This window comes from Crotalus tigris, unplaced genomic scaffold (assembly GCF_016545835.1).
Source record: "Crotalus tigris isolate CLP2741 ecotype Arizona unplaced genomic scaffold, ASM1654583v1 scf7180000019154.1569036, whole genome shotgun sequence".
Classification (NCBI taxonomy): domain Eukaryota; kingdom Metazoa; phylum Chordata; class Lepidosauria; order Squamata; family Viperidae; genus Crotalus; species Crotalus tigris.
The window spans coordinates 375,405-391,826 of NW_024097404.1; the positions used below are offsets into that span (position 1 = coordinate 375,405).

The 16,422-nt window shown below is 39.5% G+C and overlaps 1 protein-coding gene across 1 annotated transcript in view; it reads left to right on the top strand.

Moving 5' to 3' along the window:
* LOC120315572 (ovotransferrin-like) overlaps positions 1-16,422 on the top strand; it is a 41,500-nt gene that overhangs the window by 16,537 nt on the left and 8,541 nt on the right. The window contains exons 7-14 of the mRNA XM_039360132.1: positions 41-213; positions 3,020-3,194; positions 4,970-5,127; positions 6,352-6,442; positions 10,418-10,462; positions 12,194-12,358; positions 14,863-15,019; positions 16,165-16,229. Coding sequence (XP_039216066.1) covers positions 41-213; positions 3,020-3,194; positions 4,970-5,127; positions 6,352-6,442; positions 10,418-10,462; positions 12,194-12,358; positions 14,863-15,019; positions 16,165-16,229 — 1,029 coding nt within the window. The remainder of the gene's footprint in view (positions 1-40; positions 214-3,019; positions 3,195-4,969; positions 5,128-6,351; positions 6,443-10,417; positions 10,463-12,193; positions 12,359-14,862; positions 15,020-16,164; positions 16,230-16,422) is intronic.

The following is a 16,422-nucleotide window of genomic DNA, read 5'->3' on the forward strand; positions in this document are numbered from 1 at the left end:
TCTCTTAGATACACTCACTGTTCCCTTTCATTTTTCACAGCTGATAGTCCAGAAGAAAGAAGCAAGTATGAGTTACTTTGTCTTGATGGCACCAGAAAGCCTGTTGAACAATATGAATCCTGTCACTTGGCTAGAGTGTCGTCTCATGCTGTGGTGGCACGAACTGTGGATGGCCGGGCAGACAAAATCTGGGCACTCCTCTCTTATGCACTGGTATTTATCAAGTTTTTCCTTTTTATAAAACAGAGGTCAAAAATAAATATCACAAATGTCTCAATTCAAATTTTATGAAGGACTAAAAGAAGAATAATGTATTAAAGTTACTAGTAGAAAAGTGATAACATGAAAAGCGAATACCACACATAAAGCTGTTTTCACTGATCTGTGTACTACGAAGTTCATTTTAAAAAGAACAAAGAAATAATCTTTTAAATTGTTCCTGACCTCATATTGTGAACCATTTCTACCACAGTCAGTTAGAGAACATAAGTTCTTTTGGTGGACAGCACTCTGTCTCTTGGGCAATGGTTAATAAATTTCATATAATTGAAAATTTGCCTGACCCATTAGTAAAAAAAGTAATGAAATCATTGTGATAATTTCATGGAGGAATTGATATTTTACATTGCTACACATAAAGAAACCAGCCAAATAAACAATAAGTATAAATTTTCACTATACTGAAGTCTAAAAATAATAATTTTACCACTATCTTTTAAAGGGAAAGGTAATAATTTGCTACCAAGTCAAAATTATGCCCAAATTCCCAAGCAGATTTATCCAAAGAAGTCTGGATGTCTTCAGATGGGTGGTTTCTACAGGTTTCAGTTAAAGGACAGTGCATTGATTCCATTTCCTTTTGTAAATGAACTAAATTGTGAGAAAATATGGAAGAATTACAGGTGAAAGTTTTCATTATCTGAACCCCTCTCTTTCATAACATTTCATGAATAAGACAGAATGATATTTGAACAATAATAGCATTGTGTGGAAGATTGTTCAGATAAATCGAGGGTAGCAAATAATTGAAATATTAAAGCTACTAACTGCAAAATAAAAAGAAAGAAGAAATAATTGGAAAATAAAATGGAGAAAGAAAAAGAGAATTGACATGTTTGATTCCTGATAGTGTTCCTTCGTTTAAAAAGGTTTATTCTATAAATCATTTGAATAAAGAGAATTGGAACAGAATTATATGCAAGGAAGGAGAGATGGTGGTTCAGAGAACATTTTGGTTAACATAAAGCCAAAATGCTACCATTCTCTTTCCTGTTCAGTTGCAGACTCTGGTTTAGAAAAAGTTCTGAATTTAATTCTGAGTTTGTTCACACTGCAGTAAGTCTTCTCCAAAACTTCCTATCTGAAATGTAGCTCCTGAGTTTTTCATTATTTTCAGTTGCATTATTCAAAATGCTTTGTTCCTCCTAATTTCTCTCTGGTCTCTCAAAGGGGAGGGGGCCCTGCTCACAGTCAATCATGCCCTTGTGATCTCCAGATTGGACTACTGTAGTGCATTTTATATGGGGCTGATCTTGAAGACTATTTGAAAGCTTTAACTGGTACAAAATATGGCAATGAAAGCAGTTACTGGTGCCAGTTACTTGGGACATGTAACACCAGTGCTCCGTAAACTGTACTGGCTTTTGATATGATTCCAGTGAAATTCAAAATGCTGGTTATCAATTTAAAATCCTTTGTGGCTTTGGACTGAGCTATATACGGGATTATTCTTCCCCAATTGTCTCTACCAGTCCTATCTGATTTGGCAGAAGGGGTACACTTTGAGTGCTATCAGACAGGCAGAAACCCAGGAGGAGAACCTTTTTTTTACTATGGCGTCTGCCCTTTGGAGCATCATCCCCTCTGAGATTAGATTGACCCCACCCCATTGACCTTTTTTGAGGTCTTGAAAGCTTGGTTTTGTGCTTGAGCCTGGGACCCTGAGTGTGACTTAAAGCCTATCTCCTGGTTATATGGATGGTGTTAGAGCATGCCCAGCTGTATGGGTTTTTATTTTTATTTTATATTATATCAGACATATCAAACACAAGGCCCGGGGGCCGGAGGTGGCCCGCGAAATGGTTTCATGGGGCCGCAAAGCCATCTTGGAAACAGTGAGGGAATGGTCTCCGCTGCCTTGGCCCTGGCCCAGGCCAGCCAGGAGCTAATGTACAATTTTGTGGTGGCCATCTATGCTGAAACGCATTCAGTCTTAGCTCCGCAAGGTGTCTGGAAACAGTGAGGAACAAGCTCCTGCCGCCTCAGCCCCACCCCCTGGGTACATGCTGGGGAGGTGTCACCCTTTGTGAGGAATGAAGAAATACACCATCACCTGGAAGTGGCCAGCAAATGGCCCTTGCCTACTTCACATATCTGGCTTGATGGGCTCTGGGGGAGGGGTTTTGGCAGGCAGCAGGGCACTCTCCTCACAGTGCAGAGAGGCTGAGCCGGGTGGCGCAAATCCAAAAAGAAACGCAAGGTTGCCCAGTTCCCAGCCTGCCCGGTTTCAGCAGGCAGCGGGGCGCTCTCCTCACAGCGCCAAGAGCTGAGCTGGGTGGCACAAATCTGACGAGAAGTGCAATGTTGCCTAGCCCCAGCCTGCCCAGTTTCAGCAGGCAGCAAGGTGCAAAGTTGGCGAGCTTTGCACCACCCGGCTCAACCTCTCGGCACTGTGAGGAGAGTGTCCCGCTGCCTGCTGAAACCACGCCCACCCAGTAGGCCACACCGACTCCATCCATGTCCACCCAGTAGGCCGCACCCACTCTGGCCACTTGGCCCCCGAGGGCAACCGCAATGCTAATGCAGCCCTCAATGAAATTGACACGCCTGTATTATATATAACTTTAATATACATAGTAATATACATAATATAAAACATGTTTTATTGCAAGCCATTTAGAGTCATGTAAAAATGAGATGAACAGTTATACTAAATTGAATAAATAAAATAAATATTCCATTCACTTTCATATTCCATCTTCATCTCATTCTTCTTTGATTCATTTTTCTCTTATTTTAGGAACAGAACAAGCAAGACCAATCAAGGTGCCAACTGTTTGCCTCCCCTCTTGACTCTGGCAAAGATCTCCTGTTTAAGGACAGCACATTCAGTCTTGTTCAAGTGCCTGAAGGAGCAGATGCTGAACTTTACCTGGGTCCTAAGTACTGTGCTGCAATAAAGAATCTCAAAAGAGGTAAACAGGGCAGGACTTGTTATGCATTATGAAATCATGGTGATGAACACCAGCCATCGAAAACGAGGCATTAGAAAACAGTTAAAAAAATAATTAGTTTACTTGCTATCAGCATTACTAGCTTAATTGCAATTCAGTCTGTTGACTGCTTCTAAAATTTCTGTGATGAGGAAAATGGTAAACTTTTGTCAAAGTAGAAACCTTTATGCTTTAGCTCATCAGTGTTATAACAGGATTAGGTCCAATTTGTTTGTGGCTAAGACCCATATTTTACTCTGTTTTGCTAGCTGAGGATAGCACTGAAGTAATAAAAAGGGTAATAATAGCAAACCATAAACAAAAGAATGGGAGAGCAAAAGTCAGTGTGTGGACCCAGATTTTTCCTTCTTGAAAATCATGACAAAAAACTATTACAGTAACAAGTCACAACCCCCATTTTATGTCATAATGTGGAACAAGCTCCAGGCAGATGGGAAAAAAAGTTTTGTAGACATTAAATGCTAGTTTGGTTACAGAGACACGCTAGTGAAAATTACCATTTAATTTTCCTGTGCTCATGCTGATTTGACTCTAAACTACCTAAGAAAATTCTGTCCAGATTGAGACTGTGGCAACAGCTTCCACAATATCCAGTCTGAAACACAGGCCACCATGCCCTCCCATTCCCCTGCTCTGTGTATGTGTGTTTGTGAGAGAGAGGGTGCATGTGTAGTACCCAGGGCTTTTTTTTTTCATACAATGCCCAGAACGGAGTTCCGGCACCTTTTTTGGATGGAACCTTGAAGGGTAGGCAAGGCGGGTTGTAGGACGTGTGAGTTACGGCATCTTTTTTTTATTTTAGAAAAAAAAGCACTAGTAGTACCTATGGTATGTATATGTGCAGGTATTACACATATATACACAAACACACTTAAACTGAAGTGAAATTTCTAAATGTGTAAATGCAAGGTTAAAGATCAAAATGCACATACAGTATATAAGCTTTTTTCTTTTGCCAAGTACCTATTTCAGTTTCTGGGCTTTTTTTTTTTTTAAGTACAGGGGTATACCATTTAATCATTTTTTCAAGCTGCCATATGCTAAATAAATAAAAAAAAATCAAGTGACCTGAGGTAGAAAAGTTGCACCCCCAGGAGCCAGGCAGTCTGTTTTAGGTTATCTGGGAGCTAGAGCAGAAACCTTTTCATGCTAAATAAAATAGTTAACTATGTAAACCTCGAGCATACAATAAAGAGGTCTAAAATTTTTCTTAGTACATGTATGTTTTAATTGGATCATGTAAATGTTGTAATTTCTACTATTTTTCTGCTATTGCCATTATTAAAATGGCCAAATGACCCTTTAAGTATCTTGTATACTAGTGTTCTAGAACAAAAGCAATCCAACTGCTATAAAGTTTAAAGGACATTTTTTGTGTTCTTTTCCCCATCAATTTTGTTTTGCTGATTTTCCTTACAACAATCAAGACAGTTGAATATCATTATTTATATAATAATAATATAACACTAATAATCAAGGCCAGAATTGAAAAACCATCAATACATTATAACAACCTAGGTTCTTGGGAAGAAATCAACAGCTAAAGAACTGAAAGCTGTGATTTCACATTGTAGTGAATAGACAGTAATAACCCTATTTGAGTCTAGAATATAAAGATTGTACACCGACGTTTACAGTGGTTCTTTACATTGGTGGTCTCTGTTTACCAGCAATTAGTTTGCCACATTCTGAGGATCTAAATACTTGGTTAACTGAGGAATTTTCTTGTCCTTTAGAGAGATCTGATCCAGATCCTGGTACCACAGAAAGAATTGTGTGGTGTGCAGTGGGCAAGGCTGAACAGAAAAAATGTGATGTGTGGAGTGGACAGAGCAATGGTGACATTGAATGTGCTGTTGCAGAAACTACAGAAGACTGCCTTGTCAAAATCATAGTAAGTGTTTGAAGTTTCCACATATCTTTTCACTTGAAAATAGTGCCTGAGACCAGATTTGCACGTTAGTTAATTTAAAAATAATAATAATAGGGCACTGGGTGCAATCTATGAAGAAGACTCTAGTAAAATAAACAAGCAAGTTTGTGATTTTGCTGGAACATGTTAATTGAATATACCTATTGAATCCCATGGTGTGACTCTTTCATATGGGGCAAGAGGCCTTTGCAACAATGCATTGAGTACATAGTGCAGCGTTTTCCCCCCTGAGGTCCTACAGATATGTTGAATTATAACCCCTATTTTTCTAAGCTGGGAATGATTAGAAGAGTACCAGTATAAGGAGAGCTGATGCTTCTGTTCATGATTTACGTCTGCACATACTGTGCTATCTCTGTCCTCAGTACCAGTGCCATTTTGTTCTCAGGGAACATGCTCAGTGGTCTGTTTACATTTTATCTCCTTCATTTGGAGCTCTCTCTCCATTATTTTTCTCTATTTGTTTTATTTTGACTGGAATTGTAACCTGTCCTCTTTGTATTTTATGTCTTCTGGGACAAGAGTTGGTCCCTGAAATATTTAAATCCCAAAGTGAACCAGAAAATGTCCATCCATAGAATGAGATCATACACCCCTCTATTGCTCTGTTCAGTTAGGTCAATATTGTCAATATTATTCCTTCCACTATGTTGTGTTTGGAATTTCTACAGAGATTTTTGGAAATTTAGGAATTCTTGTAGCTTGATTTCTATGGACTAAGATCCTGAAAATGTTGGATTTACCTTGACTCTTCTGTGATAATCTCTCCCCACTCTTTTGGAAAAAAATATATGGAAACCAGAAGACCCTACAGCAGGCAACAAAGAAGATAATGCTTCATTTTTTCTTCTTCTTGTTTAAAAATATAGAAATTACAATAGGCAGACTTGAGGGCACTCTCGCATAATACTAGCCTGTCAGATAGGCCCTTTTATAAGATACTTATTTCCCTGCCCAATTTTCAGTTTTGTTCTCTCAGTGGTCAATCATCTCTCTGCCCCACAGAGTGTGCTTAGACAAGATTAGTTATTCAAAATGTTGGTGGGATTTTTTTCTTCTACTCAATGTATTTTTTTCTTCTTTAAACCTGGGGATCCCTACTAAATATGAATGATTCATTTTAACCATATAAGGACACATATTAGGAAATGAGTTTGCTGATAGAAAATACATTGGTCTTCGCAGAAAGGAGAAGCTGATGCCATTACCTTGGATGGAGGGCATGTCTACACTGCAGGAAAATGTGGCCTTGTCCCAGTATTGACAGAAATCCCTTGTAAGTATGAACTCAGTAGATCAATAGCTGTTGTAAGTAGATAAGAAGTGACCTGGCCCATTTATTCCAGTAGTTTGTTTCATAGTGGCTATCCAATTGCATAACAAAGGCTACTAGTCTTTCAATAGATGGTCTTCAGAAGCAATCTCACTGCCATCAATAGCCACAACTGTGTGCATGAAAATGACTTCTGATGGCATGCCATTTTAGCTCTGTGCTTTAGACTAAGAAAAACTTAGGTGTCACATAGCAATGTTTCACTAAAGTTATGCCTTCAGGCATCTGATCTAAGGGAGAAAAATCTGTTCCAAATCACCTCATCCTGCCCAGTGTTCTTGGATCATAGCTGAGGCATGGTCTTTCTTCCTTTTCATTGTCATATCCACCAATTGATTTAATGCTTTTATTTCATCACTGAAGAGCAATTTGTTATTGTTGTTAATTGCGAAGTCGTGTCCGATCCATCACGACCCCATGGACAACGTTCCTCCAGGTCTTCCTGTCCTCTACCATCTTCTGGAGTCCATTTAAGTTCTCACCTATTACTTCAGTGACTCCATCCAGCCATCTCATTCTCTGTCGTCCCCTTCTTCTATTGCCCTCAATCTTTCCCAGCATTAGGCCCTTTTCCAGTGAGTCCTTCCTTCTCATTAGGTGGCCAAAGTATTTGAGTTTCAACTTCAGGATCTGGCCTTCTAAAGAGCAGTCGGGGTTGATCTCTTCTAGGACTGACCGGTTTGAACGCCTTGCAGTCCACGGGACTCGCAGGAGTCTTCTCCAGCACCATAGTTCAAAGGCCTCAATTCTTTGGCGCTCAGCCTTTCTTATGGTCCAACTTTCACAGCCATACATTGCAACTGGGAAAACCATGGCCTTGACTATACGCACTTTTGTTGGCAGGGTGATGTCTCTGCTTTTTAGTATGCTGTCTAAATTTGCCATAGCTTTCCTCCCCAGGAGCAAGCGTCTTTTAATTTCTTGGCTGCAGTCCCCATCTGAGGTGATCTTGGAGCCCAGAAAAATAAAATCTGTCACTACCTCCATTTCTTCCCCATCTATTTGCCAGGAATTGAGAGGGCCGGATGCCATGATTTTGGTTTTCTTAATGTTGAGTTTCAAGCCTACTTTTGCACTCTCCTTCTTCACCCGCATCAAGAGGCTCTTTAGTTCCTCTTCACTTTCTGCCATTAGAGTGGTATCATCTGCATATCTTAGGTTGTTGATATTTCTCCCGGCAATCTTCATTCCAACGTTTGATTCATCTAGCCCTGCCTTTCTCATGATGTGCTCTGCATATAAGTTAATGAAGAGCAATATGCATGGCCTATTGCAAAATTGTAAAGAGATGGATAGAAATTGAGTGACAAAATTAGTGGATCAGAGGAATGCTGTGGATATAATTTACTTGGACTTCAGTAAGGCATTTGATAAAGTAGATCACAGTCTATTACTTGACAAGATAAAAAAATGTGGGGTAGACAGCATCACCACCAGATGGATCCGTAGTTGGCTGACCGGCCATACTCAGTTCCATTCCTCAATGGAACCGCATCTACATGGAAGGAAGTGTGTAGTGGGGTGCCCCAGGCTCTGTTCTGGGCTCTTCAACATCTTCATCAATGATTTGGATGGGGGGATAGATGGGAAACTCATCAAATTTGCAGACGACACCAAGCTGGCAGGAATAGCCAACACTCCAGAAGACAGGCTTAAGAAACAGAAGGATCTGGACAGACTTGAACACTGGGTACTATCTAACAAAATGAAATTCAATGGTAAAAAAAGCAAGGTTCTACATTTAGGCAAGAAAAATCAAATGCACAGATATAGTATAGGGGGTACCTTGCTCAATAGTAGTAACTGTGAGAGGGACCTCGGAGTCCTAGTGGACAATCACTTAAATATGAGCCAGCAGTGTGCTATAGCTGCCAAAAAGGCCAACACAGTGCTAGGCTGCATTAATAGAGGGATAGAATCAAGATCACATGAAGTGTTAATACCATTTTACAATGCCTTGGTAAGGCCACACTTGGAATACTGCATTCAGTTTTGGTCATCGCGATGTAAAAAAGATGTTGAGACTCTAGAAAGAGTACAGAGAAGAGCAACAAAGATGATTAGGGGACTGGAGGCTAAAGCATATAAGGAATAGCTACTGGAATTGGGTATGTCTAGTCCAGGGGTAGGTAACCCAAAACACTCAAAGAGCCACTTGGACCCATTTCCCACCAAAAACAAAACACCGGGAGCCACAAAACCCTTTTGATATCTAAAACGAAGATAACACTGCATATATCCTTTTTTACCTTTATTATAGGTGTGTGTGTGTATGTATACATACACACACACACATTAAAAATAAAATATGACTCTTGGGAATATCCATACTATTAAAACAATGATCACCAAGAAAATGCTTTAAGAGAATAAAATTACATACACACACAGGTAAAAAAAGGATATCTGCAGTGTTATCTTCATTTTAGATGTCAAAAGGGTCTCTCTCTCTCTGTGTCTCTCTCTCTCCCTCCCTATCTGCCCTTGGTCTGCCACTCCTCTTCCCCACTCTCTTTCTTTCTCTCTCTCTTTTCTCTCTCTCTCTCTCTCTCTCTCTCTCCCTCTCTCTCTCTTTCTCTCTTTCTCTCTCTCTCCCCCCCCCTCCTATCTGCTGCTCACCTTGCAAGCTTCAAGCTGTTGTCCAACAAGCTCAGGGGTAAGCAATCTCTTTTATGACTCATGGACTTCAACTCCCAGAATTCCTGAGTCAGCCTAGCTGGGCTAGCTAGCTCTCTCCTGCCCTTCCTGCTTCCTGCAGAGATGCAGCAAAGGGAGGAGCTCCGTCCAGTAAGCTTTTCAGCTCCTCGGAGAACACTGTGAGTGCACTCTCTTTTACACATACACACACATACACACACACACACAAACACAAAGAGAGAGAGGGAGGGAGGGAGAGAGAGAGAGAGAGAGAAGCAGGGAAGCACAATTGCCTCTCTCTGTCTCTGTCTCTGTCTCTCTCTGCAAAGGCAGAGGAGGCTGGGAGCCACAGGGGAAGGCTCAAAGAGCCGCATGCGGCTCCGGAGCCGCAGGTTGCCGACCTGTGGTCTAGTCTAATGAAGAGAAGGACGAGGTGGGATATGATAACAGTGTTCCAATATCTCAGGGGCTACCACAAAAAAGAGGGAGTCAAGCTATTTTCCAAAGCACCTGAAGAAGCAACGTATGGAAACTAATCAAGAAGAGAAGCAACCTAGAACTAAGGAGAAACATCCTGACAGTTAGAATAAATAACCAATGAAACAACCTGCCTCCAGAAGCGGTGAATGCTCCAACACTGGAAGTTTTTAAGAAGAGACTGGACAGCCATTTGTCTGAAATGGTATAGAGTTTTCTGCCTGAGCAGGGGTTTGGACTAGATGACCTCCAAGGTCCCTTCCAACTTTATTATTATTATTATTATGGATCATCACACAGTCAGCCAGATGTTCAGACTGGATTTGGCATTTTGTCTACCCATCGAGTCCTTACCCAGTACCTGGGATAGGCAGATGTGGATGTTTGATGGTATTACAGGTATCGTCGCAGGATGGAAGCAGTTCCTAGTAAGGCCGCCTTTTGTAACTGACTAATAGTGAATTTATCAATGCCAATGGTGTTGTTGTTGTTGTTGTTGTTGTTATTATTATAGAGAGAGGCAGAATTCAGATTTAAAAACCATGACTTGTTGGTCTAGAAAAAATGAGTCCATCTTTTTGTTCACTAGGTTTATCAATCCTAGATTATAGATATTATGTCTTCAGTTCAGATCTTGCATTCCATAATGGAGCCCTTGATCTGGCAAATATGCTTGGCATTATCTGCTTTTAGGGTTATGTGTACAAGACATCTTTCCTGTAGCTCAGACAAAAGTACTGTAGATGAAAATTGCTTGAGCTTGAAGTGACTTCTCCAAATCCTGTTTACTTTTATTTCTTCCAGCTGAAGATTCTGCTGCATGCATAGATCCCACGAAAGGTACAACAGGTAAGTAATTATGGTAAATATATTGCCACCTAAGAGATCTGCAAACATCTAAACTTTTATTTGGCAATTTAAAACTTAGTCAAATATTTTTGTACCTACCGTATATGCTGGCGTACAAGGCGACCCAGCATATAAGACGATCCCTGTCTTTGTCGCCGAGCCGCATTCCTAGAACGTTGTCTTATATGCCGGAAACTACCAGTATTTCTGGTGTATAAGACGACTCGGCATATAAGATGACCCCTGTCTTTGGCGCCGATTTTAGCGCTTGCGGAAGTCGCCTTATACGTTGGTATATACGGTATCTTCCTAATCTGTTGAAGAAAATTCCTCTTTTTGCCAAAATACAGATAGTCCTCAACTTACGACCACAACTAAGCCCAAAATTTCTTTTGCTGAGACAGTTGTTAAGTAAATTTTGCCCCATTTTGTGACCTTTCCTGCTGCAGTTGTTAAGTGAGTCACTGCAGTTATTAAGTTAGTAACATAGTTGTTAAATGAATTTGGCTTCCCCAGATTGACTTTGCTTGTCAGAAGGTTGCAAAAGTTAATTGCATGACCCTGGAACACTGCAACTATACATGTAAAACTGAACCAGTTGCCAACTGTCTGAATGTTGATCACGTGACATAAGAGTGCTGCAACGGTCGTAAGTATGAAAAATGGTCATGTCACTTTTTTCAGTGCCATTGTAACTTCAAATAGCCACTAAATGAACTGTTGTAAGTTGAGGACTACATGTACTACTATGTTTCCCCAAAAATAAGACCTGATCTTATATATATTTTTTCATCCATTCATTGGGGGATTTCTTTTTTCCCCCATTGTCTCACCTCGTGGCAGCAGCACCAACAACCCCATCCAGTAGGAGCGTACTTTTTTTGTGGCTGCTCGTGCCACTGCTGCGCATTACCCCCAGCCTTCGTTTTGCTGGCAGAGGTCTTCAGGAAAAGCCTCTGCAGCCCAGAACAGAGCTCTGAGTTGATGCACACATCACCCCCCCGGCCTCCGTTTCACCAGCAGAGGCCTTCAGGAAAGGCCTCAGGAAAAGGCCTCTGCTGGCGAAATGGAGGCCAGGGGGAAGCACACATGTCAATTCAGAGTTCCGTTCTGCACTGCAGAGGCCTTTCCTGAAGGCCTCTGCTGGTGAAATAGAGACTGGGGGCAACATGCGTGAGCAGAGGTAAGTGGCCACAGAAGAAATGGGCTGGTGGCGGCCATGGGCTCCTGCTGGACAGGGTTGTTGGTGCCACCGCCATGAGGTGAGGCAGATGTTGGGTGTGGGAGGCCTGGCTGCGACAGTCCTGAGGTAAGTAGCTGCGGGGCACGTGTGGCAGCTCCACCCCCACCCCTGCCATAGCTTGATTTTTGCACATGTGCCTTGCCCCACCTTATGCAACCAGACGGTGGGATGGAGTGGACGGGGTCTCAACCAGGGCTTATTTTGGGGGTAGGGCTTATATTAGGGGCACATGTAAAAATCAAGCTGCGGCTTATTTTCGGGATAGGTCTTATTTTCGGGAAAACACAGTATTTTCTCATTTTAAGATGGCAACCATGGCTTTAAATTCAATAGCAAGTGCTTATACTTTGGATTCCTATATACATGTGAACTCTTTTCTCTTTAAAAGTTCACAAAAGGTGTGAAGGAGTCACTGGATCATGCCTGCCTTCTGTTAGATTATTTGATTTCTCAGTCAAGGAATGCTGAGTTTGCTTCTTGTTTTCCAGTTAAAGGCTACACTGTTGTAGCTGTTGCTAAGGAAAAAGACACTGAAATCAACTGGACCAATCTGAGAGGAAAAAAGTCCTGTCATACTGGTGTTGGTAGAACTGCTGGCTGGAATGTTCCCATGGGCCTTTTAAACAAACAAAATAATCTTAGTTGTAACTTTGGTGAGTGGCTTTATGTCCATTTGGTTGCTTTTGTTTTTATACTACTATTTTACCCATTCTCTAAAGCAGTGTTTCTGAACCATTCTGGCTATGGACGTCCACACATTTTAAAGTTGCTGAAGTTCAAGACCATTGCTATAAAGGATCCAGTGCTTCTAGGACAGCGACTCCCAATCTTTCCTATACCCTGCACCCCTAGAACGCTTTTGATATATTCTCGCACCCCTAACAAAAGTTTGAAATAACGGCAACAAATTATGCACATACACTATAATTTTGAAAACCCAACTTTTCGCACCCCTTGAAATATCATCTCACGCCCCCAGAGGATGCAAGCACCCCTGGTTGGGAACCCCTGTTCTAGGACAACAGCTCCTGTAGTTCCAAAGGATTACAAAGGGTTAGGTAGTAATTGTGTCTCTTCCCCCTCCCCATAACAAATATTTTGCATGGAAAAAGAAAGAAAAAATGATAGGCTATACATGGAAAATATTATATTTGCTACTTTAGAAAGGGGCCTTATATAAATTTCCTTTCCTTTCCTTTCCTTTCCTTTCCTTTCCTTTCCTTTCCTTTCCTTGTCCCATCTTCATTTGTGCATTTATGTATTGGGTTGATTAATACAGTATTTTTATCCTCTGGTAAGCACTCAAGTTAAAACAAAAAACCATTTTTTTGACCCAGCATGGATTTGAATTCACAGCCCTTCTTGTGTTAGAAATGAAAATGCTTTACTCTTTTTAAAATGGGGGTATCAGTACATCCAATATTTTTTTTGTTAGTGAAAATAGCAACATTAGCAATATTAATGATAGTAGGAAGAGTAGTGCATGGAGATTTTCATAGTTTCCTTTTCTCTAAGAATCAAAGTTCTGCTATGCCATTATGCATGAAGCAGATTCTCACTTTGGCACGCCTTTTTGGCAACGTTTCAGAGACTATCCTAGACAGTGCTTTTTTTGTAAAAAAAAAAAAAAAAAAGGTGCCGGAACTCACACATGTCATACCACCTGCCTTGCCTACCCTACAAGGTTCCATCCAAAAAAGGTGCTGGAACTTCGTTCTGGGCGTTCTATGACAAAAAAAACCTTGATCCTAGAGTTCTTTTCTTCTATTACTTTTTTTTAAAAAAATAAAATAACATAAATATTAGGGGTGAACAAAATGTTTGATCTAAATGTCTTGAGCACATTTTTGGTGAAATGTCTTAGAGTTTCAGACTCTTCCCCAAAGTATCCAAAACAGGACATTTTGCACCAGAATTTAGTGAACCTTTAGTAAAATTATCACACTCAAAATGTTTTTAAATAAGACATTTTACATGCCCTACCCCTAATTAAAATGCTTCTTAAGATATGTGTATATCAGTCCTTAAAATAGTATTCTGTTAAGATAATAAAGGAGTGTAAAAGGAATTTTGCAATATTAGACTATTGCCTTGAAATTTATGAAATAAACTGAACACCAGAAAGCAATGAACATTATGAAAGCTATTCCTAATTCAATTTTTCAATTTTTATCTAAAATGGAATTCCTGATGAAAATTAAATGAAAAACATTTTTATTGTTTTTTCCTTCAATGATTAGCCTTAACTGCTATATTTCTGAAAATTCTGACACATCACCTATATTATTTAAAAGATGGGTAAAGTAATTAATAATTTATTTTTCTGACTAAAAGCATGAACAGTCAGTTAAAAACAGTTTCATTTTTCACATTTTGAGGAATGCAGCTGAGTTTCTGGAGAGTTATAGATTATTTTGGGGTGCTAGACATATCTCAAAGTATCCCTTGTAGCTAGGAGAGACATATATGTCTGTGATAGGTTTTATTAGTCAGAAAATGTATTAGTCAGAAAAGATGATCCAGAGTCTTTCTGATTTGTGAAGGTATGTTTTGTGTATCCTCACAAAATGGCTATCAATGGGAAGACTTGCTTTTCATAAAATGGCTATCTCTTTGAACACAGCCAATCACAAAATGCACTTTTTTCCAGAAGGTAAACTGGTGACCACCTTATTACCTCCGCAATTGATCCTCTTTATTGAAGTTGATCATTCTTTGAAAATGATTTGTATGAAGTACAAGCGTAGTCTTTCTGTTTAATCTATTATGGCTGAGAACAAATTTTGTGTGTTCATGTCAGTTCCTTTTGATGAACTACGCTGTTGATATTTCCTTAATTTGTAATGGATAAAATCAGTTACCATACATATGATGAAAAGACAGAATTTTGTAGCTTACATGTTTAAGCTGGTCATGCTTGCCAATAATAATATTTTTGGTTTGGGTCCAGATTTTGAAGATCTAGTGTGCCAATATTTAGTTTTATTACAACTACAGGGTTGCTTGACCCCCTAATCTGATGCATTTACCATGCTTTATGGGCGTTATGCAAGCTGAAATCCAACACATCAAGTAGACAACCAGCCAGTTGGGGTATGTTACTTTATAAGAATATAAACACATGTATTAAAAGGTTTGTTCTCTGATCCCATGCTAGATCAATTCTTCGAAGAAAGCTGTGCGCCAGGAGCACCTCCTGAGTCTCCATTGTGCAAACTGTGCAAAGGCAGCGGTGGTGAAGGTAGCCTCTCTCAGAAATACAAGTGTAAACCTAACAGCAATGAAATATTCTATGGTTATAAAGGTGCTCTTCGGTAGGTTGCTTTCCTTGGAATACAATCAGAGGTGGGGAACTATGGCTCCTTTAGGACTTGGGGATTCAACTCCCAGAATTCCTGAGCTAGGAATTCTGGGAGTTGAAGTCCACAAGTCATAAAAGGGCATAAAAGAGAAGACATTCTTCATTTTCCACTTGCAGTTCAGGATTCCTTCCTGTAGATGTTAGCCTCTAATAACAGACCTATGTGTTATATATTTGTGGGAATTAAAAAGTCTAATCAACTGAGATAGTACATGCAAATGAGTGAACTGTCAGAACAAATAGTTTCAGATGGCTCATAGAAGTCAGCATACTGGAGGGGAAGAAAATGTAACCCTTCACCCTCATGTAAAGTAAAACTGATCTATGAAAAGCTTATCTTCAGATTTTAGACTAACTAAAGCATTTCCTGAATTCTTCCACAGGAAATCTTATAGGGCATCAGTTCCAAATCATTGTGTGTTTTGCCTTAATTTGTCACTCTACCACCCAATTTTTAAAAATATTCCCTTTTTATATTTTATTTTGTTATTTTGGAGAAATGAAACTACTAAAACAATAACATTTTAAATAATGCCTAGGACTGAGAATCCTAGGCAGATACAAGATTCTGTAGTGTACTTTCCAAACATGATTCTGAGTCTTCCTTGAAATCTGATTGTGATAAGTTAGTGGAGCCTCTGCACAGAATCATATGAATAGTCTTATTATAGTCTTTTATTGTTATTATAAGTATTGTAACACACACTGCCCGACAAAGCCTTGATACTGAAACTAGATTGGAAGTCCTCTTTGGATGCAGCTACTACCCCACCTAGTGGTATAATGATAACTACTATCCCACAATATAAATATATTATACTGTCTTTATATCTAGCCGTTAAATGTTTTATATTAACATGTAGAAAGCAATCCCAAGCATATTACTGTAATATCATAAAAAACAGGGCATAATCTTTGCAGCTTACAACTATTTATAATTCTTCTTAATTCCAAATTAAAATTCTATGAAAACAGTGCAGAAATGCTTAAATGGCTATTGGTTTTGAATTATTTTTGAATCATTTTTCAGAGGAGGAACCTATGGAAGGCAAGAAATGAAATGTGCCACTTACCCTTTTATTTGGTTGTATTTTCCAGATGCTTGATTGAAGCAGGAAATGTAGCTTTTGTTAAACATACCACCATCACTGAGGTCACAGAAGGTATGGAATCATAAAAATATATATGAAGTGTTGATCATTTTATTTATGATAGTTGAGAAAAAGTAGACCGATGAAGATTGTCGTGTGTAATCAAAAGAATGGTAATAATATAACCAATAAAGTAATATAATAATATAATATATAATAATTAATTAATTATAATAAGAATGGTTATAATATAACAATATAATGT